This window comes from Dipteris shenzhenensis, chromosome 8, assembly GCF_047967505.1.
Source record: "Dipteris shenzhenensis isolate YYH24624 ecotype China chromosome 8, Dip_SZ_1.0, whole genome shotgun sequence".
Taxonomy (NCBI): Eukaryota; Viridiplantae; Streptophyta; class Polypodiopsida; order Gleicheniales; family Dipteridaceae; genus Dipteris; species Dipteris shenzhenensis.
The window spans coordinates 24,464,534-24,488,476 of record NC_141603.1 but is presented as its reverse complement, the minus strand read 5'-3'; the positions used below and the strand labels follow the sequence as shown (position 1 = coordinate 24,488,476).

General features: G+C 46.5%; 1 protein-coding gene across 1 annotated transcript in view; it reads right to left on the bottom strand.

Moving 5' to 3' along the window:
• The window catches only part of LOC147899315 (intraflagellar transport protein 172-like), a 440,631-nt gene that overhangs the window by 130,665 nt on the left and 286,023 nt on the right, over positions 1–23,943 (bottom strand). Inside the window, exons 32-34 of the mRNA XM_087377692.1 lie at positions 17,006–17,185; positions 16,817–16,882; positions 16,567–16,700 (exon numbers count right to left, since the gene is read on the bottom strand). Of these exons, the coding sequence (XP_087233818.1) occupies positions 16,567–16,700; positions 16,817–16,882; positions 17,006–17,185 (380 nt within the window). The remainder of the gene's footprint in view (positions 1–16,566; positions 16,701–16,816; positions 16,883–17,005; positions 17,186–23,943) is intronic.

Below are 23,943 nucleotides of genomic sequence, written 5' to 3'. Positions count from 1 at the left end.
ATAGACTCAATGAAAACAAAATACTCAATACATATCATTTTAGGGAACTACCCAAGGTAGAGGACCCCAAAATAACATCAAGCATGTAAAAAATAGATCTCTTATGATAAGAGATGTCCTCCAAGTAGCCACTGCACATGTGTGCACATCCTGCGAGTCGATGACGATGTTGATGAAGCACTATGCATGAATGCTCAAAATATGTGTCGGTGAAGTCCATGGCGTAGCTATATGGAGTGGTCACATGGTGACTCTCAAAATGGATAAGTGAGGGTCACTGATGTCGAGATAGATGCCGAAGGTGTCACAAGCACTTCGAGGAGCCAATCAATGTGTACCACGGACACCACGAGCACTCGGAGAGGTGATCGAAGAAGTCAATGAGTAACCCGGACCCACATCAAGCTCACCTTAAGCTTCTTTTTGCTGTTCAGATCACGAGCAGTGGGAGGCAATCTTGGCAGCGGGTTTGGCAAGCAAGATGGCGGCACTATAGGTGCTGCAAATGGTGGTATGTGAGCAGAGCTACGTGGGCAGCAGGAGTTGCGTGGACAGCAGCAGCAGTGTGGGCTGCTAGATGGCGGGCAGAGCTACGTGGACAGCAGGAGCTACGTGGGCTGCTTGATGGCGGGCAGAGAGCTCAGACGAACTATTTGCAGAAGATGGCGGGCCTTTTGCTGAGCGGAAAGAGAAGAAAAGAACGTTGGAAGTGGAGCTCAGACAGGGCATAGGACTGGCAACAAGCTTGGCGGAATTTGACGTAGGTGGAGCAGATATGGCGGGTAAAATGGGAAGCTCACGATCAGTCCACGAACAAAAGCACGAATAGTCCACCTTGGAGAAGTCAATGTTGATGAAGATGTACATGGAGCTCAAGGTCTTCATGTCGGAGATGAGGCAATGGAAGAAGAGGGAGTGCTCAAGGAAGGAGAGGAGGAGAGGCTAGCCTTCCAAGTGGAAGAGAGGACCTTCCAATGAGGAGGAGGGAAGGCAGCTTCACTCTCTTACCTCAACCTCTTGGAGGTGGCTCTGATACCAAATGAAGAGACACGGAGGTAGGAGAATGCCAAGCTAACTAGGAACAGAATGGAAATATGGAAAGCATAATGGAAAGCAAAAGAAAGAACAAATGCTAGGCAATGATAACCAAAATACTCACATGATATAAAGCTCGATGTCGACTGATGTGAATGACTCAAGACAAGTACAATACTATATAGTGTGACACTAGACTCTAGAAAGCCATAGTGTACATGGGATAGCTCCCAATATGACACGTGGCATGTCTAGGACTCACTAGACTCTAAAACACCCCCTAGACACCTAGTACACTCATTTTTGACTCACTTTGGCTTCATATTCCAACAATTATGAATGCATCGATTTATCGAGCTGCTATGTCATCTTTGTTTTGTATTGAAGTAGCCTTTCTGCAGGCACTCCACTGTTGATTGTATTCGTTCGAGTTGTCGCTATTGTTGTTTTCTTGCTGTTCGAGTCATTTTGGATCTTACTGTCATCACTCTTTTGCACAATTGCTATGTAGCAGCAACAACTGGCTGGAGTTCAAACATAGTAGAGGATCGCCAATAGTGTTACTGGCGTCTTCAAAAGGGAGAGAAACACCAACACACATCCACTTCTAGTAATGGCGGATTCACATTGATAAGACAAAAAAAGCAATAAAATACTAGCACTATGAATAATGTAGGGAGACACATAGGTGCACATAGTTAGCTAGTGATGAGTTTTTTATGGATCCAAAGACATCTTTTCCCAAAAAAAAAAGATATGATGTAAATATTTGACTATGAAATAAAATGTTTGTAGGAACTTCCTATGGGAAGTGATGAAAACGCAATATGGATGCACTCTAGAGTAATGTACCCATGTGTGACGGGGTCGGTGATTGAATGTCAATTGTAAAGTTTTTTGTGTTTTTTTATGTGTGGTAAATGGTCTTTTGTGCACGGAATGTTGTCATGTCAATATCTATGTAACATCCAATGTGGTAAATGTGTTGGGCATGCATCAAAATACCTTGTTTTAAAGGATGGTTGTGTGCTAGTGAAATGTGACCCCATTGTGTGAGCAATGGTCTTGGTGCAATGGTTTTTGAGACAACATAGAAGAGTGGTAAAAGGAGGCAATGACATGGAAAATTTACGTAGAGAGGTGGCTTGCATGAGGAAGATACGATTTTACGTGGAGCCAACGCTGCAATACATGGGGACTTGGCTCATTACGTGGGTGGCATGAAGGATTTTCCAAAAGGAGTTGACGTTGCGTTATAGAGGAGGAGCGCAGATTGTAGAGAAGGGGAGAAAGAAAAGAAAGAAATAAATTTTATTAGAGTCTTCGGAAGACCGATGGGTCTATGAGACTAAAAGAAAACCTAATACAAATCACAGTAAGGGTGGAGCTACTCAAACGAGCATCATCATCCGTGCTGAATCCTAAGTCTGATCATACATAATCAAATCTGGATGTAACAATGAAAAGAAAAGAACTGAAGCGGAGTAGAATCCTCCGTATGTCATGTCCCCCTTGGCTGGTGCATAGCCGGTGATGGGACGCTGGTACCCGTCAAGCGGTGCCGTGCGTCTCGGTCTCCTAGACGAGGCTGATGCAAGACCAGAGCCACCGTGACTCCCGTGGACATATCCTGGGTCTAAACAATGACGGGAGGTCCCCCAGAGTGATCTGTGTGTCCCCTCGATGTCTCGTGTGTCATGCTGCGATCGTCGGGTTGGGGTCTCTGTCATGTCGGCGGCTAGAGACTGGACGATCAATGTCACTCGATCTCCCTCGTGAATGAAGGCCGTGAGGCATCTCTGATCTGGGTAGGCGAGGAATCTAGAAAGGAGCCGAGAGCTGTCTCTGAAGAGGCAGTGCTAGCGACCTCGGATCTCGTAGTACACTGGGCACCTAAAAATAAAATGCTCCTCCGACTCAACCTCCTAATAGTCGCACAATATGCATAAGCGATGCTCCCTAGGAATCCCCTCTGCTCTGCCGCTCTCTATGCGGAGGCGGTGTGATGATACCCGAAACTGTCCGATGGAGATCCGTAGTGAGTGAGGCATATGAAGCTCAGTGTACCCCGGTGGTGTGATGAATCCCTCCTCTGAAATGCGAAGACAGTAATCTCTGTAGAAACTCACCTTCACTCGAAGCTCCCTCAGCTCCAACCAGGTCCTAAAGGTGTGTAGCTGCAAGAGAGAGGCTTTCCAAAAAGTAGGAGAGAAGGTGACGAGACTCTGGGTTTTTTGAGGAGAGAAGGAGGTGTGCGCTGATTGCATGTCGCTGGTGGTCTACGCTGCCTTTTGCGCTGAGAGAGAGCTTTGCTTGCTTGAGGCACACATACAAAGCTTGCCCCCCCCCCCCCTCGCTCGAATTCTGTCGTTGGAATTTGAAGAGCTGCTCATCGCTTGTTCTTGAGGTGAACGAGAATTTGAGAAGAAGATGCCAAAGGATTGCGCAGGAGAATGCTCATACATTGAGGAGAGGTTGCTGCATACGTGAAGACAACGCTGATATGGAAGCTGCCCATGCGTGTGGACAAGGGTGAAGAACTGTTCGATAGTTGGGAGGATCTTGGATGATCTGCAAGAGTTGTGGCTCATTCCTATCGCTTGTGGTACCACAGATGTGCATTGTCCTGTCTGACTATGTCTTGTTCATCATGTCACTTGTGCCATCTCGGTTGAGAGTCTTCCTGGTGTCTTTGTGCTTGTTTGTGGCTTGTTGAGGGTATCATCTCAAGTCATAGTGGTCCGGGTACATGCTCTGGCGTTGTGCATTTGCTCTATTTCTATTGGAGCCCATATTGCTAGTATGATCCCATAGGTAGTCCCGACCTTATCTACATAACTAATTGAATTATGGTGATTGCTGGTTGTTGTTTTTTTCTCCTTTTGCTTTCATGAACGTTACTCCTAGCTGTCTGAGGCATGACCATGAATGCTGAACTGGGAAACATTTCCATGTAGTGAAAAAGAGTTGCTTCACACCTGTCCTGTCTTTAGTTGCATAGGCTCTTCACTAGGTTCCCTACCACTTTTCTTTCATCATCTGTTTTGGCGATCCTGCTGGGGACCCCTGTGTGTCTTGAATTGAATATGTGTACCCATGACAAGGACGCCCAGAAGTGTGGAGAGCAGTACCTAATGACAAAGCCTTGCATGCGGGTGATTATGTGCGAGGAATGTAAAAAGTGTGGTCACCGGAGCAAAGACCAACTTCGTGGGATTCGTCTTCGAGCTATAATCCAAAGAGTCCTAAAAAAAGTTGTTCAGAAGAAAAAGATGCAGAGTTAGATGCAAGCTTATGTTGAGATATCGAGCTCCACTCATGATATGCCAAAGTGACCGTTGTGCATTTATGTCACCGACTTGTTAGCTGCAGATGCGGTTGGTACACCGCGCATGAATAATAGCTGGATGATATCTATCTTTATGTACTCTAGTTAGTGGCTCAGTTAGTATGCCACCTAGGTTAGTTGAGTTTGGTTTGAGACCCACATATAGGGTTCATCTATTCCTTTTTGTATAAGAGAGAGTTTTTTTGGCTTTCACAACTAAGAAGAGGAAAATTGTTTTCAGCCTCCACCTTTGTGTGTATTCCCCCATTGTGTATGTGAGTAAGCTGCAAGTGAGACTCCTTACCTCTCTCCCACTCTCTTCACATGGTATCAGAGCTCGGTTCATGGTAAGGAGCTCAAGGAAGCAAACCAAGTTCGCAGTGTCTTGGTAAGAGGATCAGTGTTGCTTTCCTTTTTCGAGTTTGGGAGCAAATCTCTGCTGGTAGCACAGCCGGAAAGTGCAAGAGTGCACTGGAGACGCCCTTCGCGGTGCAGCGAGAGGGTAGTATATGCTACGGGAGCGAGCGACATTATTTTTCTGATTTGAGGCCGTTTTGGGGCCCGTTTTTTTGCAGGCACTCAGAAAAGTGGCATGTTTTGGCTGTGCAACCATTGTTCTGCAGGTCCGTGAAAAGTTGCCGCAGAAATTGCAGAGATATGAGGAGTGACAGTATCATTATTATTGCATGTTGATGCAAAATCATCACTAGGAAGTGACTGTGTGGTCAAATACCACTTTCGTCAGTTTTGCAGATTTGCCTTGTGAGGCAGAAGTTGTGTTTTTTGCAGTGACAGGATATTTTGCAGTGTTCTGTAATGGCGTCTGACTCTCTTTCACAGATTGTCACTGAAAAGCTTGACAAGAATAACTTCCAAGCATGGAAGTTTAGAATGACGAATTTCCTTATGGAAAAAGGCTATTGGGAGTTCATTACAGGAAATGAAGAAGAACCAGTTCTTCCTAATGTTCCCAATCAATAGGAAATGCAGGCATTTAAAGCCTGGCATGAGAGAGCTAGAAAAGTTATGCACTGGCTGTCTATCAGTATTTCAGATTCTATGATTGTGCATATTCAAGATGCAAGCATGCCAAAGGAGGCATGGGATACTTTGGCAAAAATGTACAACACAAATACGCAAGCCAGGAAAATGCAGCTCAAGCAGGAGTTGCACAATGTGTAGAGAGAAAATATGAGCATTAATGACTACCACATCAAGGTGAAGAAGATTGCAGATGCACTTGCTTCCATTGGGTCGCCAGTGGAAGATGATGATTTAGTTTCTATGACCTTGAATGGTCTAGGAAAGGATTATGCACAGTTCCGAACATCCATTGCTGTCCGTGAAAAATTTTCTGATTTTGAGGAGTTGATTGCCCTTCTAATTACGTTGGATGCGGACATGCCTGAATTGAGTGCAGCAATGTTTGCACATGGGACCGGTGTAGTTGCAGATATTGATATCTGGCATAAACGCATTGGTCATGTTAATGTATAGCGACTTAAATTAATGCACGCCCAAAATATTGTTGCATAAATAGGAATTGGTGCCTTTTCCTAAAGACAAGAATGCAATTGGCTGCAAGTGGGTCTATAAGGTGAAGCACAATGCAGAGGGTTCTGTGAGCAGATACAAGGCAAGATTAGTTGTCAAGGGGTATGCACAGACATATGGCATTGATTATGAAGAAACATTCAGTCTGGTTGCAAGGATGGCAACTGTAAGAGCAGTCATTGCTATGGCTGCATCGAAGGGATGGTCTTTACATCAGATGGATGTAAAGAATGCCTTCTTGCATGGTGATTTGCAAGAAGAGGTCTATATGGAGCAGCCACCAGGTTATGTGCATGCTGTTCATCCTGAGTTTGTTTGCAGGGGTTGAAGAAAGCCTTGTATGGCTTGAAGCAAGCACCCAAAGCATGGTCTGACAAGATAGGACAGTATCTTGTCACTATTGGCTTTCAGATTTCCACGGCAGATTTCTCACTTTATGTGAGAAAAAAAGAGAAAGGTATTATGTTGCTTGTCATTTATGTTGATGATTTAATCATCACAGGTGATAGTGATGAAGATATCATTCATGTGAAAATGCTATTAAAGCAGAAGTTTGAGATGAAGGATTTGGGAGAGCTGGTTACTTCTTGGGCATTGAGGTGATTAGATCCACAAGTGGGATATGGCTCTTGCAGAGGCAGTATGGATTGGACATGCTATCCAAATATGGGATGACAGGCTGTAAGCCTATTTCAGTCCCTTTGGAGCAGAATGTGAAGCTGAGTGCAGATGCAGGTGAGCTTCTGGAAGATCCTACTATGTACAGACGCATTGTAGAAAGTTTGATTTATATGACTATTACTAGGTCAGATTTGAGCTATGTTGTTAGGTTGGTAAGTCAGTTTATGGAGGCTCCAAGGAAACCGCATTTGGATGCGGCTAGACGCATACTAAGGTATGTGAAGTCCACATTGCAGTATGGACTATTTTATGAGACTGGGGTTCAGATACAGTTGCATGGATACACTGATGCTGATTGGGCTGGTAGTATTTCTTATAGACGATCTACAAGTGGATATGTGTTTTCTTTTGGGAGTGCTGCAGTCACTTGGAGCAGCAAGAAACAGCCTACAGTTGCCTTGTCGAGCACAGAGGCTGAATACACGGGTGCAACAATGGCTGCATGTGAGGCAGCTTGGTTGCATAAGCTGCTTTATGATATGCATCAGTCTATAGATGGGCCAGTTGTCATTTATTGTGACAACATGAGCAATATACACTTGGCAAATAACCCAGTCTATCATGCTAGAACAATCCACATTGAAGTGCATTACCACTATGTGTGGAAGAAGGTTCTAGTAGGTCTTATTGATCTAGTTTATGTCAGCACAAAGGATCAGGTAGCTGACATATTCACGAAGGCATTGGGCGCAGAGAAGCTGCGCAAGTTCAAAGACCTGCTTGGTGTGCAGGAATTAGGATTGAGCTCGAGGGGGAGTGTTGAGATATCGAGCTCCACTCATGATATGCCAGGGTGACCGTTGTGCATTTATGTCACCGACTTGCTGCAGATGCGGTTGGTACATTGCCCATGAATAATAGCTGGATGATAGCTATCTTTATGTACTCTAGTTAGTGGCTCAGTTAGTATGCCACCTAGGTTAGTTGAGTTTGGTTTGAGACCCACATATAGGGTTCATCTATTCCTTTTTGTATGAGAGAGAGTTTTTTTGGCTTTCACAACTATGAAGAGGAAAACTGTTTTCAGTCTCCACCTTTGTGTGTATTCCCCCATTGTGTATGTGAGAAAGCTGCAAGTGAGACTCCTTACCTCTCTCCCACTCTCTTCACAGCTTGGCACTAAAGGACGGAGATTCTGTGAGGGACTACTGTGTACAAGAGATAAGCAAGAACCGGAAGGTATGGTTCACAAATTTCCTTGCTTCTATGGGTTGCCACATGAGGATCCTGAAAAGTTTATTGAAAATCTGGAGTTTACAGCTTTGATCAAAGATAGGAATGCACCTGCAGTGTTACTATAGATATTGACCTTTGTCTAGTAGGAGAGTCTCGTGTTTCGTTTCAAGAATTAATATCTGGTTTACATAATGAAGACGAGGCACTAAGGGCTCCGAATTATGCCGAGGTGAGGGCTGCCTTTGTGGCACAGTTTGCATGCAACCAAGATTCTGATAAAATGTGGAGGGAGCTGTGTAGTTTGTAGCAGCATCCTAACCAGACTATGGACGAGTATCTGAGTAGATTTATTGTGTTGTGGAATAAGTGGCAAACAGCCTTGCTGCCAGAGGTTCCACCCCGAGGATCGTTTTGTCTTAGGATTGAAGCCCCAATTAAGGATAAAGATTGAGTGCAAGGAGTTGCCCACTTGTGAGGATGCTGTGAGGAGGGCTCCTCGGGTGGGTGGAGAAATGTATTCTTTGTCGACTGGATTAAATAACCGGGCTGTGTGGAGGTGAAGGACGCAGGCCAGCCAAGTAGTAGTGGAGTCGTGAAGGCTACAACTGAGGGAAAAGGCAAAGGGAAGGTGGTAAGCCTGCTTGGGTTAGAAGAGGATGAGGTGACAGCCATGCCATTGGGGAAAAGAGACCGTGAAGCTGAAGCAAGCACAAGTACAAAGAAAGAAGAACCTGCTGAAGAGGGGGTTAGTTACCATAGAAGAGGATTAAATGGGTCAAGAAGCCTAGAAGAAAATTCAAGACTCTAGACTATCCGATTGGGAAGGAGCAAGAAGAATATGATTTGGTAGAGGATCTTTCCAAGCGGAAGCCCGACATCACATTTGGTCAGATGATCAGCCTGTGTCCCAAGTCGAAGAAAGAATGGAGAAGAGTAGTAAACCTTGGTAAGTGGAGCCCTCGGAAGGAAACAATCAAACTAATGTCAGTTTCTGAGCTTCCAGATATCTTGCCTTCAATAGAAGCCTGGCACAAAGGAGTGGGACTTGGTGGTCTCAAGAATGCCCCGGCTCACTATCAGGAGAATTTTAATGAGGTACTAGCTCCTTATTTGGATAATTTTTGCAATGTATTTATTGATGATATCTGTGTGTACAATAATTGCAAGAAGCATTTGCAAAAGCTAGATGCTGTATTTGAAAGGCTGGATGCAAGTGGCGGACAACTGAATCCGATTAAGTGTCGTTTGGCAAGAAGTAGTATCAAGGTTTTGGGGCATACTGTTTCTGAAAATGGAATTGCACCTGACCCAGATAAAGTGAAGGCATTGATGATGTTGTCTACTCCTTCGAACACCAAGCAATTGCATACTTTCATTCAAAAAGTGAGTAATATCTTGCAAGGTTTATTCACATGCCGTCCCAGGTGTTGTTTCTGCTCCAGCAAATGGTTAAGCATGAGCCATTGAAATGGACTTGTGAATGTGAAGAGGTATTTGAAGTTGTGAAAGAGATGCTTGGTCACCTTTCTAGTGTGAAGGCTCCCGATTTCAAGAAGACATTTTATGTAAACCCTTCAATGGAACCTGATGCCATAGGAGCAATACTCTTGTAACAAGGTAAAAGCTCGAGGTACATGAGGCCTGTGTACTACGCTAGTAGGGTGAAAAGTGAAGCTGAAAGGGGATATACAGCAGCTCATTTGGTGTTGGCCAGCTTGGTATATGCTTGTCGGAGGTTCCGACCGTATATGTTGTCTCAAACTTTTGTAGTCTTGACCAATTGTACCTTGCTTCCGTAGTTGTTGAGCAATACTAATCTCTCGAGATGTATGATTAGGTGGATAACTGAATTGCAAGAGCATTCATTTACCTTCCTGGTAGAATAATCTACAAGAGCATCATTGGCTGATCTGCTCGCATACAAAGAGGGTCCCATATTGGTGAAAGAAGTGGAAGAACGCACAGCAAAGATGGAGGACCATGGAAAATGCATTTGTGTTGCATTTTGATGGCTCTTTCAAAAAGAGTTTAAACAAAGAAACCGGAGGAATTGTAGTGCATGATTCATAGGGGAAGGAGGTTCAAAGGGCATGCATTCAGCTCAAGGCAGGCAGCTTTGTATGAAGGCCTCCAGGTATGTAGCTAACCTAGGAATAATGAAGGCCTCCAGGTATGTGAAGCTGAATATGCAGCTTTGTATGAAGGCCTCCAGGTATGTGCTAACCTAGGAATTAGGAGATTGATAATCAAAGGTGATGCTTTGCTGGTTGTAAAACAGCTTTTAGGTGTTTGGAAAACAATACATGTCCATCTTAGGAACTGGGTGAGTATCATCAAGAAAAGATTGGGACAGCTTGAAGCTTGGACTCTACAGCATGTGGATAGAAGTCAGAATACTGCTGCTCCTGATGCTGCCCAGGGAATGACTGAAGCACATGTGAAGGCTGAGAGAATACAAGAGCCTCTTTACAGAGGTAGGGAGTTCCTGGCAAAAGAAGAAAGCTTTCTGCTGTCCGAAAAAGTTCCTGATGAGATACCCAAGCAAAAAAGATATAGATTTGTGAAAGCCTGTCAACCTTATGTCATGATTGGTGATGTTCTGACATGAAGGGAGCTGATTTGATTCTAAGGAGGATACCATGGCATTCAGAGATCTTGCATATATTAGAAGCCAATCATGAAGGTATATGTGGAGGCCATTTTGCCTTCATGATCATGTTGAGGAATATTCTGACAGAGGGGTATATATGGCCTTCCTTACAGAGGGACATAACGCATTGGTTAAGTCTTTCTTCCAGTGCCAGCAAATGGGTAAGAGAATCCTTCATCTAGAGCTTCGAAATGTAGTAGTTGCCTTTATTATCTGAGAAATGGGGTATTGATGCAATCGGAGCAATGCCAATGACTGCGCGAGGAAACTGCTACTTGTTGACTGCTATTAATTATCTGTCTTGATGGGGTGAGGCAAAGCCTGTAAAGGCGGTCAATGCAAAGACAATCAGTAAGTTTATTTATGAAGATATCTGTTGCCGATTCGGTGTATTCTTGCGTGGACCCGGGTTCAAAAGTGAATTGATGGATCTCCTTTGTGACAAACTAAAAATCAAGCATAGGTATACAACTCCTCACTATCCACAGTGCAATGCTATGGATGAGTATTTCAATGGTGCATTAACTGGCATTATGGGAGAGATGATAAGAACCCATGAGAAAAGTTGGGACCTCACTGTACCATGGTGTTTGCGGGCATATCATGTCGCTGTAAAACAAGGTACACAGTTTTCTCCTTTTCATCTAGTGTATGGCAAAGAAGCTCTCTTGCCAATTGAAGTGGAGATTCCAGCCCTTCAATTTTAGATGAAGATGAACGAAGAGCCAAATTCAGCATATGCAAATAGGTTATTAGGTTTGCAGGAAGCACAACTGGACCGGTTGAAGGTTGTGGATCATTATGTTGCTGCTCAAGAAGCAAATCAAAGGAGGGTCAATCTGAAGTACAAAGATAAGTATATCAGAGAAGGGGATCTAGTTCTGAGATATGACAATAAGTTGGATTTCACTTTCAAGACACGATTTGTGACTAAATGGGAAGGACTATATCAAGTAGTGAAGAAGTACCCAAATGGATCTTATCAACTGGCTGATTTGGAATAGAGCCAATGGGCTGAGGTTGAAGAAATATGTGATCAGAATCATGCAAGTAAACACATGTGACCCTCTTGTGATGCAGGAAGGTGGGACTGAAGACCTCATGGATGAGGACATCTCTGAAGACCTCAAAACTATATTTGACTGCAAGACATGAATGTCTGCAGCTTGGGGTTGGGCAAAACATGATAAGACAAAAAAAGCAATAAAATTGGGACCCACACCCAGAGAGGCATGAAGAGGGGATGGTAGAGGGGTGGATGTAGTATTGAGGAAAAGAGGCATGGATGATGGATGTGAAACAACAGCACTAGTAGGAGAGGTGGAGACGAAGATGCAACCATGACAACAGGAGGGGCTGGGTGGTGAGATGGGAGACGTGCTACCACAATAGGAGGAGGGGCATCCTGCCACCACTGATGGAAAGCTAGGTAATCTGTGGCCCACATGGCAAGTATGTGTCCTACCACGGTGTTTGCGCACAGTGGCACGAAAGGTGGAATGAAAGAGAGAGGTAAAATCAAAAGGAGTGGCGATGAGAAGGGTGTTCAGGGTAAAGTGAACACTCTGTGTGATAAAGAAATAGCCAGGAGCAAAATACAAGCATGCAAATAAATACCTGGCGACGACCTCTTCTCTTTTTTTCCCCTCAACAGCCTTGCCGCAATGGGGAATCCCCCCTTCAATGCCACTTACATCCGGCCTGAAAGGATGTCAGAATCTGAGACTCACCATATGCTGGCTGGCGGGAAGATGCAAATATGTGGACACTAGAGTAGGAGTCCCTGGGGTGTAAACTAATGCATATGTCAAGAGACCATGAACTCAAAGGTGTCTAAGGACATAGCATACAAGCGGATGAAAGTTGTGCATAACGGAACGTCCCACAGTACGGAAGTCAATCATGTCAAACTCCATGAGGGATAGCATCTCAATCTCTCCTAAAGATAACATGAATGAAAGTTGGATCAAGGAATGCCTTGAATACCACCCGAAGCCCACAAGGATGATTGGATGCTCGCTCATCGGTGCTAGGGCCACTAGATGCCTCTTGAGATGCAGTTGTATGTGTAGTAGGAGGTGGTGTATAGTCTGATAATCCATGATCAAAATTGGAGTGGATGGATGCACTCTTGCCTGGCAGTCCTTGTCCTCATCTGAAATAACTATAACCCTGGAACTAGGTGCAGTAGATGGCCCCGGTGGTGATGAAGAATACGATGCTTCTGTCTGGCATTTGGGGTATTGGCTGGGTGAAGGGGAAGACTCCGAGCTACTAGCCTAGGTAACCAAGATAGGATAAGGGGATCCTTGCGAAGTCATAGTGGTATAGAAAGGAACAAATAGAATGTGTTTCGATAGGCGAGGCTTGAACTGGATTCTTCTCTCTAGCATGAGCAAGGGTTGAGAAGAAGAATATAGTAAGTGGAGATCAGAAGGAGAAGATAGGGAGGAGGCATAAGACTAGAGGAGGTCAGGAGGATAAGGGGTTTCCATAGGAGATGGCAAAGGGGGGCAGGAGTAAGGCATGGGGGGCAGAAGGATTGCGCATGAGGATTGTACAGGGAGGGGGCAGGAGGATTGCGCAAGAGGAGGGCTGGTAGGAGGATGACGTAGGAAGGGGGATAGGAAGATGGTGGAGGGGGTAGGAGGATGGCACATGAGGGGGGTGGGAGGATGGTGGAGGGAATAGGAGGATTGTGCAAGAGGGAGGTAGGAGGATTGCGCAGGAGAAGGGGCCACGAGGTTTGTGGAGGAAGGGGAAGGAGGGAGAGGATGCCAAGGAAGAATGGCATAGGGAGGGTTTGAGGGAGGGGGCATCGAGGAGAGGTGTGAAGGAGGGAGATGGTGTCGAGGGAGGATGGTGCAGGAGGGGGGCGGTGAGGTAGGAGGGCATGGCAGAGAGAGGATGGCATAGTGAGGGGGTGTTGAGGGGCTAGACGCGCAAGGGAAGGTAAGTGGCGATGAAAGGTGAGCAGGAGGGGAGGGGTGCAGGACGGAGATGGAGAGGGGATGGGAGCAATGCAAGGAGGGGCGATGGAGAGGGGAGGGATAGGAAACGATGCAAGGGGGGAGGGCGATGAAGAGGGGAGCAATGCAAGGGACTAGAAATTGAGAGGGGAGGAGAGTGATGCAAGGGGGAGACGATTGAGAGGGGAAGAGGGGCAGGGGAGAGTGCGATGGAGAGGAGGAAGAGAGCAGTGAGACCTCAAGCCTCTAACAAAGCTCTCTCCCCCGTCTAGGGTCTCAAGGTAAATCTCCTCTAGGGGAGGGACTTTACACTCTGGACAACCAATGTTATTCTCCATGACCAAAGCTGTTGTGTCCAATGGCAATGGAGGCTCTAGCATTATGCCAAAAGTGCAACCAATGGACGAAAAGATGGCCTTGTACTCCCTTGGGAGCCTTGGGAAGTGGGGCACATGATGGGTCGTGTCCATATCCTCTACTGTGAAACCATGGTACCAAGGAAAGAGAGACACAAGATGCGGGCTGAGGAAAATAGAACTCTGGTCCACAAGTGCTAGGGCAGTTCCTGGTGAGCACGACTTGAGAAGAAATACTCCTCTCCCATAGATGGTGACATCTTGAATGTAGTCACCTTCTAGTGCTAAGCTCGCCTGGATCCAATCACGCACCTAGTGCGTCGTAGAGTGAGACCCACAATGCTACCTATCACTGCTTTGTCCTATAGTATATTGAACTTCTTGCTTCACCTTGTATTTAGGAGGGAAAAGGACCTTAACCGCATGGGGAGTCGAGGATGCTACATGAGATTCCCTCGCCAGACCAAGGGTCACCACCAAAAAAATTCCTCTCCGAGGCAAGGCAACAAATACACCACTACAAAGAGGGGACTAAAGGCACATGGTGGAGAGGGAAAGAGAGTGAGAGGGTGGGCTAGGGAGAGAGATAGATACTCAAAGAGGGACATAATGAAATGGAAATGAAATAACAAGAGCAATAAAGCAAAATGAAAGTACTCACATGTAGACCAAAGAGCTTGTAGGCTTGATACTTGATTGATGTGACAAGTGACAAGTACAGCTCTTATATAGAGCACACACACACATATGAATATGGGATAGCTCCCAATGTGACACGTGGTATCCATAGGACACACGAGACTAAAACTCACACTAGAATTCACTAGAACACACAAAACTGACTCAACTTGACTCCAATTCCTAACACCCCCCATGGACGAAAGGTGTGCGACTACTGGAATGGAACCAAGAATATGACAATGACGGTCATCGAGCCGTGCAATGATGGTCTAGAACTAGACATGGCTCCCATGCTAGCTTAGAGGCAAGTGAGCATGGCTCAGAGGCTAGTGAGCATGGTATGGACTCAAGAGACTCAACTAGCATGGCTCAGAGGCTCAACATGCATGGATGTATGACCAACTCATAGGTCTAGGAGACCAATGCACCAACATCCTCAAACTCACATGTCAGGCCTGATAAATAGACCTATCAAAGCCAATACATGGTTCCCACATCCCCCTCCTGGCTCCACGGACTAATGAGGGACATGGAGCCACACACCATAGAAAACCCATACATCATTTTAGGAGGACTATCCAAGGTAGAGAACCTTTATTGACACAACACACATGATTTATTGCATTCATTTTGGGAAGCATCCCTAGGGCAGAGTACCCAAATACAACATGCTTAGAAAATAAATGGATCATCATCTCCATCGTCCTCTGGAGGAAGGGGGAGAGCAGTGAGAGCATGAACTTGTGTCGGAGGGTCGTCATCTTCATCGTCACTAGTGGCAGCTGGAACCCAATTGGCATGGTCCTTAGTTTGCTATTTGGCAAGCTTCTGGTAGCATCTGTCCTCCATATGACCAAGCTTGTTACAAAAGGTGCACTTGAGAGGCTTGAATGGCTTTGTCTTTCCATGTGCTGGTGGAGGCCTGGGTTTCCATTTGCTAGTGGAGGCAAGAGCCTCTGTAGTATCTGAAGAAGATATCGGAGATTCTTTGTTCCGGCAGTCTTTCTCAATAAGAAGAGCAACCAAATCATCAAATGTGGTAGCTGCAAGTCGTAGGACCTCAATGGTTTGCTCAAAATGAGAAATACCTTGCATACTTTTGATTAGGACAGCCATCTTGTCCTCATCATCTGGAGGGCACTTCAAACTTGATAATTGTTGAACAAGAGAGTGAAATTTGGAGAGATGATCACCTAGCTCTTCATTTTCTTGCATTTTCAGCTCATAAAACTTCAATTTCAGAAAAACTTTGGGGTTAGTAACCTTCTTACCAACTAGGCTCTCCAATCGGTGCCAGATCTCCTTAGCCTTGGATTTGAAGTCAACGTGATGAATGAGAGAATCTGCCAAGCATACCCCAAATAAGAGCAATAGCTTTATCATTCTGCTGCTTCCAAATTTTGAATATTTTTTATCTATTGGAGTGGCATCAGTTGCAATGATGTCCTAGACTCCTTCCTTCATGACAAGCAACTGCAGCTTCATCTGCCGAGTAGGAAAGCCTTGGCACTTGAACTTCTCCGAGCAGAGTGGGCGGCGCAGAGGATCTGGGAAAAGATGAAAAACAGGGGGAAGGACAAGGGAAAAAGGGAAGGAGGAGTGAAGGGGAAGGGAAGGGGTGCAATGATGGGAGCAGGAGCAACCATTATTACCCCTGAGAACCTTAAAAAGAAAGTAATCTAAGACACAAAAACAGGTAAGGGTGTAGCGTTGTTGCATTTTCAGAGTCTTTAACGTCAAAGCATATGGTGTAACTACAAGCCAACCTATACAGTCATACATCGTATCTAAATATATAGATGCCCATTTGTTGGTACATCCACTTGACATATATAGGTGTATATAGATCTCCTTGACATGCAGACATTAGGATTCTTGTACTGTTCTCAACTCGGAACTGAGATAAAATGTTATCTTTGGAGATGCCAATACCATTCGAGAAACGAACTAGCCTAGCATGTGGGTAAGTCACATAATTGCCAACTTTTCTTACCTTTTGCATTGAAATGATCTGTTTGAAGCCTAACAAAATCATCACACACTTTAATTGCAGTACATTAAGGGTGCTTCTGTATGGGCTTCTTGAACTTTCTTTATTCGGAACTTCAAATGTAGGTTATTGTTATCGTAATCAACCTTTGTACAAATGATGCCAGCTCGTATTGTATTTTAGTAAGCTGAGAAGGCACATGGTTTTGGGCAACACGAACAGCATCCTCCCACATATTCCTGTCTTTGTACATTTCAATAGAGAGATCTGGCCTCTTTGCCTGTCACAAACCAGAAGGAATTAATCTGTTGTCTTTTGATCAGAAACCCACTTACTCTGTCAGTTGAGGCACAAGGTTGCTCAAAACTTGAAAAAGACAGGTAAGCATCCAATTACCTGAAGAAATAAAGCTTCCGCTTTTCTCAGCTCGTTCTTTTGGGATAAAGTCTGTGCTTGAGCAACCTGGTTATTTGTACTAAAATATAAGTTCCCACACTAAACAAGTTCAATATGGAGGATCTAGTTTCATATTTTGATTCAATATGTTACATTCTTTTAGTGCTACAACTCAAGAGCATCACATACTTGCACATCTGACACAGACGAAGGCTCAAATAAATCTGTGACTCTCAAAGCAGATTGCCAATCTTGTTGATGAATGTACATTGATATTGCTGCTCTTGGCTTTCCTGCTTTTAAAAAGTGATCTTCAGACTCTTTGAAGCGACCTTTGTCCTCCAGATACCTTGCATATTTAAGGTGAACCTGTATAATTTGCAAGGGTTTCTTGTTCTCAGAATAGTCATTGATGTGAATCAGTAATTTATTTCAACGCTATGAGGAGAAAAAGTAATATGTTGTATTCATTGAAATACCTGGATAGAACTTCGAGCTGCTGCTCCTCCCCGCTCCCTTGCTGCCCCCTCTCCCTCAGCCCCTCCCTCCCTCTCTCCCTTGCGCTCAGCCCGTCCCCCTCCCCCTCCCTCAGCCCCTCCCTCCCTTCTCCTCCTTTCCCTCTCAGCCCGCCCCCTTCCCTTCAGCCCACTCCCTCTCCTCTCCCTCTCAGCCTGCGCCGCCGCCCCCTCCCTGCCTCTCAGCCCGCCCTTTCCCTGCCTCTCCTTCCTCTCCCTCTCCGATAGGAATTCGTAGTTTCGTCGACTGATTTTTGATGATTTTGAAGTTTCTATTCAGGTTTTTTAATGATAAGGAGATGCTAAACTAGCTAATCTACCTACTCAATGCAAAAAACAACAAAAAAGAACAACATTTGAATGCAAAATGAGAGATTTCTTAAAGAGGTGACTATCAACACTCAAAACCACCTTGATTTTCAGCATGATTCCTCATTCTTGGTTGTTTTTGTGAGTGTTGACACCATACACGACTTAGTAATCTTCCAAACTATCTTCCTACCGACTCAAAACACTAAAAAACATAAAAAGTGCAAGCTTCAAATGATCCAAAATGCTTCCTTAAAAGAAAATGACAGCTTCTTCTTCCCTTCCTTTCAGCCCGCCCCCTCCCTGCCTCTCAGCCCAGCCCCTCCCTGCCTCTCCTTCCTCTCCCTCTCCTCTCCCTCTCAGCCTGCGCTGCCGCCCCCTCCCTCCCTCTCCTCTCCCTCCTCTCCCTCTCCTCTCAGCCCGCCCCCTCCCTGCCTCACAGCCTGCTGCCCCCTCCCTGCCTCTCCTTCCTCCCCCTCTCCTCTCCCTAGCCTGCGCACTCCCTCCCTCTCAGCCCGTCCCCTCCCCTCCAGCCGTGCCCTCTACTTTTGGTGAGCCAGTGATTGGGTTTCCTGTTGACAGGGCTTCTTCTTCACGTGGCAGGGTTCTTTCCCCTGTTGATTTTTCGCCACTTGGTTCCATTGCTGCTGGGGTTTCCACTTCAGACCACTTTCCTGTTGTGCTGGCTATCTCAGAGCCTCACTTGAGAGGCCGGTCTGCTAGCATCAGGATTCCAGATGCCTTGTACACAGAGGAGGACCTTACAGAGGCAGCCCTGCAGATATGGGTTTCTCATGTCCAGGGTGGGCAGCCATATGCATCACATGTAGCTGCTGCCCTTTCTGGTATTAGCGACTTCTAGCTCTCAATTGGTTGTACCAGGAGACGAGATATTCTCAGACGTGAGATTGGTGTTCGCCAACAGTTGGCAGCTTTGCAGAGGGAAGAGCAGAAACGGCCTTCAGATGCTTGGATTCAGGAGCGCCTTGCTGCAGCAAGGGCTCATCAGCAGATATTGCTTGATCGAAGAGCAGAGTATGCCTTTACATGCACGGGAGTCCTTTTGGATTCAGATGGGTGGTAGAGTATGCCTTTCATGCACGGGAGTCCTTCTAGATTCAGATGGGTGGTCTTTCATGCATGGGAGTCCTCTTGGATTCAGATGGGTGGTAGAGTCAATAAACACTTTTTCAGGCAACCCTGCAGATATTGGTTTCTCATGTCCAGGGTGGGCAACCATATACATCACATGTAGCTGCTGCGCTTTCAGGTATTAGCGACTTCTACTGCTCAGTTGCTTGTACCAAGAGACGAGATATTCTCAGACGTGAGATTGGTGTTCGTCAACAGTTGGCAGCTTTGCAGAGGGAAGAGCAGAAACGGCCTTCAGATGCTTGGATTCAGGAGCGCTTTGCTGTAGCAAGGTGTTACCTTATCACACGACCACCTGTCGACAGGCGTTGACCACATGACGACATCTGTTGACCACATGTTGACCATGTGTCAACACAAGTTAGCCACGCGATCACACGGGTTCATCCAGGAGTACTGTCCGAGGCTGTCAACCACAGGTCGACACATGTCAACCACAGGTCAACCAGGAGTCTCGTGTCCAAAGTGATCTCATCAAGAGCTGCGCACATGGAGAGTGAGCTTAGCACATGGAGCAGTCAGGAGTATTTATTTTTACACAGTGGTTCAGTGATACAGTGGTGCAGTGGTGCGGTGAACCAGCTCACCTGCACATGGAGAATTTACACCATCAGGCTGGTGAGTCAGGGAGTCAGGAAGTCGCCGAAGCCATCAAGAGATGCGGTGAACCAGCTCACCTGCACATGGAGAATTTACACCATCAGGCTGGCGAGTCAGGGAGTCAGAAAGTCGCCGAAGCCATCAAGAGAGACAGCGGCGCAACGGCTATCCTCAAAGCTAAGGAGATAAGAGGATGACCAATGGGAAGAAAGAGGGGGAATTCTCAGCGAAGAAGGGACCCTCCAAGGCGGGGGATGAGGATGAAGGAGAAGGGAGAGAGAAAAGGAGGCATTCGGCATTCGGCAGGGGAGCGAAAGAGAGGAGAGTGAGGAGAGATAGAGGCTAGAGCTACGAGCTCGCCAAGGAGAGAATGTGGAGAGACTTGTGTGTACCCTTTGTCTACTATGGGGATAGACCTGTGTATTCTGGTGATTTGCGACCTGTGTATTCTTGTGACTTGCGACTTGTGACCTAGGGACACGTCCAGTGATATGTACATTGGCCAACTCGGTCACTTTCTCATCTCTCTTGTCTCTTCCGGATATGGGGATTGTTCACCAGTGTAGGATTTTCTTATTTTGCTTATGTTGTGGAGTTCACCGGTGATTGTCATTTAGCATAGTGCACTCGTACGTCGTCGTTCACTGCAGTATAGCATACGACACTCGCACACTACTGCACGGTGTGCTTTGCACGAACCATTGCATTGGAGCATTGCAAAACTCATGCTTCTCACACCAGTGGCCTTTGGCCTCCGGTAACACCTGCGGAAGGATAGGAACCCCTCCCCTCAAACAGTTTATGGCGATCACGGTGGGACACTGCTGGTATTGAGTAGCACGAGTGAAGTGGTGATCTAGGGTCCTAGAGAGAGGTCTTATGCCGAGTAGTTCTGAAACCTTTGAAGGAGCTAGTGAGAGAACTAGGAGGTACTTGAGGAGAGTGGAGAAAAGACTTCCAGCAGACCAAACTAGGTACAAGAAGCATTGCATGCGACGTAAGTTTGCGAAGCCCTCAACTCGAGCACAAAGTGAGCCCACTGGAGCAGTAGCCAGAGCAAGTAATTTCATCGACACTCTCATTGACTTGGATCAACAGGAACCCTGGTGGTCTGATCCAGACTCCGGAGAAGAAGAAGTGCAAAGCGGAGAACAGGTGAAAGAAGAGGATACTAAGGACGAGGGCTCCTCAAGGACTCATCAAGGTCAAGGCAGCCCCTCTCCTCCTCCTGCAACGATGTCTTCATCAACCACCTCTTTTACCGGAGTGGTGACTCCATCTACTCCCGCCTCGACCTCTTGTGGACAAGCTGCTACCTCATCTGTTATGCATAGCTCTGGGATCCTAGCTAATCCTTCTTCTACATCAATCCCATTGGGGGATACTTTTGCTCCAGCCATGCCTTTACCTGCCATGATGGTTTCATCTCCCTTTCCATCCACACCGGTGTTGCCTTTTCCACCACCTCCTTCCTTCCCTTCTGCCTACTCATCCATGACTTCAGCTCCGTCCCTCTCTTTCCCAAATGCTCTCCCATCCTCTTTCACCCCCACATCTTCCATGTTCTCACCCTTTCCCTCTGCAACACCGAGACCCTCCACTTACGCGCTACCATCTGGGTACACTCCCTCTATGACTACATCAGTAGTGACTTCCCCATTGTGGTCCTCCACAGGAGGAGTTGTCGGGGTGGTCTCCTCCTTGGGAACACCAACACTCATTACAGCCCCATCGGGACTCCCTCCAACTCTTGCATCTTCTCCAACCTCTCGGGTGGGGATGGCCGTCCTCAGTCCCCCAGACAGAGCTAGACTTCTTGAGCTACTCAACAAGGTCCACGTGAAGACTCAAAAGTTCAAAGGCCACCTCCATGAGGATGCAGAAGCTCATGTGAGGAAGTTCCTCACAGCATGTAGAGCTAAAGGTGTGGAGAATGAGCATGCGTTCCTTCACATCTTTCCCTCGTCATTGGAGGATGCCGCGGATGTATGGTACAGTCAATTTCCTCCGGACCACTTCCAGACGTGGACAGACCTGAGGGAGGAATTCTTACGTACTTTCAAGTTGGAAAAATTCGAACACATGATTGTCCAAGAGTTATCCACCGACACCATGAAGCCTGGAGAAAGCATCTCTGAGATGTACACAAGGATGAGGGTCTTGGCGGCAAAGATGTCTGTGCCACCTAATGATGCTGTCATGAAGGGATGGTTTTTAAAAGCATTACCCCCTTCCATTGCTATAAGGTTGGTGGATAAACTCCTTGAACATGCCTCACTTCAAGACTTCCTAAAAGAAGCTGTCAAGATGGAACGGTCACAGTTAAGCTTTGCCTCATCAACGAATACGACCACCCAACTCCCAAGAGAGGAGGGATCATCCGCATGGCAGCAACTCAAGAAGGAGTTAGAAGAAATCAAAGAAGGCCTGAAAGATAGAATAAAGGTGGATGGCCAATCGTCCTTTGAGGCCCAAATTTGAAGTGGCCTTTGGTGCACCGAATGCAAGGGTTCTAACCATGGTTACTGGGAGTGCCCCTCCAAGCGAAAGGTACCTACTTCTACCTCATTTTGTACATTTTGTGAGATCCATGGACATGATGCCTCTGAGTGTAGGTACCTCAAAGGATTAAGGAAGCTTCTTCCAGAGTATACCTCGGGGGAACCTTTAGTTGCTACAGTCAACAGAACGGTACCCATAACTTCTGGTCCAGCAGAAGTATCTCCTGCTCCCCCTCTTGCACGAGCATCGGAGCCACCTCCTCCTCCTGTCATGCCACCTCCATTGCTTCCGACTCCCCCTTTGCTCCAAGCTCCTGCCCCCAATTCAATTGGTTTCCCTTATTTCTATCCTCAGCCATACTATGCCCCGTACCAACCACCTATGTCAGGAGGTGGCTATGGACCCTCTTATCAACGCGGTCGAAAGGGTGGTTTCAGAGGTGGACGCGGAGGTGCAGGCAGAGGTACAAACTTTAGAAGAACCATCATGTGTTACAGATGTGGCGAGTACGGCCACTACCAAGATGATTGTACACAGCCATTCGGGGGACCCTCTTGTACACAGTGCAACACAAACGACCACTACACAAGAGATTGTCCCAATAGAAGAGTGGAACCTGCATCCCAAGTGAATATGGTTGATGTAGTAGTGGCGGGGGAGGGCAACAATCCCCATTTGATTGGCGCAGTGTTGGGCGTTGTGACACGGTCACATACAAAAGGTGACAAATGTAAGGGTGACTCAGAGTCAGCACCGGAGACCTCAGCACCAATGAGTTCGACAAGTGTTCCCCCACCAAGGTCATTCTCCTCCTCCAAGGTACACAGTACGCCTAGGAATAGACCACCCATGCTGGCTTCTGATAGTGATTCAGAAACAAACTCGAAGGGCCCACAGCCATTAAGGTCAACCACTAACTCTGGGAGTGCCTCATCCTCGGGTAATCACTCTATGCCTTTGAGGTATCAGGAGGTAGTAAAGGGTGTCACGTGAGATCTTCAAACAAGTTCTGAAGATGAAGGTAGCACACCTCAGCTTCCATCCCGCAAGTCCAGAACTGTGAGGTTTGCAACAGAAGTGACAACCCTCGGACAGTACCGGGATAAGGAGGCACGAGTAGGTCCTCCCACTTTGTCCCCAACAGCACTCAACAGAGAAGAGGCTATGGGGACAAGACCTAGTTCTGCCCAGGAAAAAGGAAAAGGAGTAATGGAAGAGAAACCACTGGAGACAATGACTCACAGTTCAGACCTACATCCACATCCTCATGTAAGCTTCGACCCTCGGCCAGAGGCTAGGAGGATGAGGTTGCAGAAGGCTAATGCTAGTGTCCACCACTACTCCCTGTTTGAAGATCTTATGAGTTTCAAACCCAACCTCACTCTACGACAACTTTGTCTATTGTCCCCCCAAATCAAGCATCAGACTATTACATTTCAGAATCGCCTCCCAGGAGGTCGACACAAGGGATCTACTCTGAGTGGGCCAACACCAGAGACATTACCGGCTCAGCATGGGTCTACAGCGGACCACTTCTCTGCCTACGCTGCCCTCACTTGTGAACAAAGTCCCAAGCTCACCGTGGAGATCCATGGAGTAGAGGTGAAGGACGTCTTCCTCGATGGTGGGGCGGCTGTGAACATTATGCCGAAAGGTACACTCCAAAAACTAGGGTTGAAGTTGACAAGTGATGTTCACTTTCAGGTACGCATGGCTGATCAACGCAGAGTAAAACCAATGGGTGCAGTCAAAGGTGTTCACATGAAGATTGGCGGAGTAACTTTTCTCTCCAATTTTGTTGTCCTTGATATGACCGAAAATGAACAAACTTACCCTCTACTTCTTGGTAGGCCATGGTTGCGGTCTTCAAAAGCCATTCAGGATTGGTCAACTGATGAAGTTCGATTGCCCCTGGGATCGACATCCCTCGAAATAGATATGGTCACAGGGCAGGCAAGGCACATACCAATAGAACTAGGAGAGGAGGATTTTGAAGAACAAGCCAGAGTCGAAGAGGAGCATTGGGCCTGTGGGGACTGGCCCAGGGGT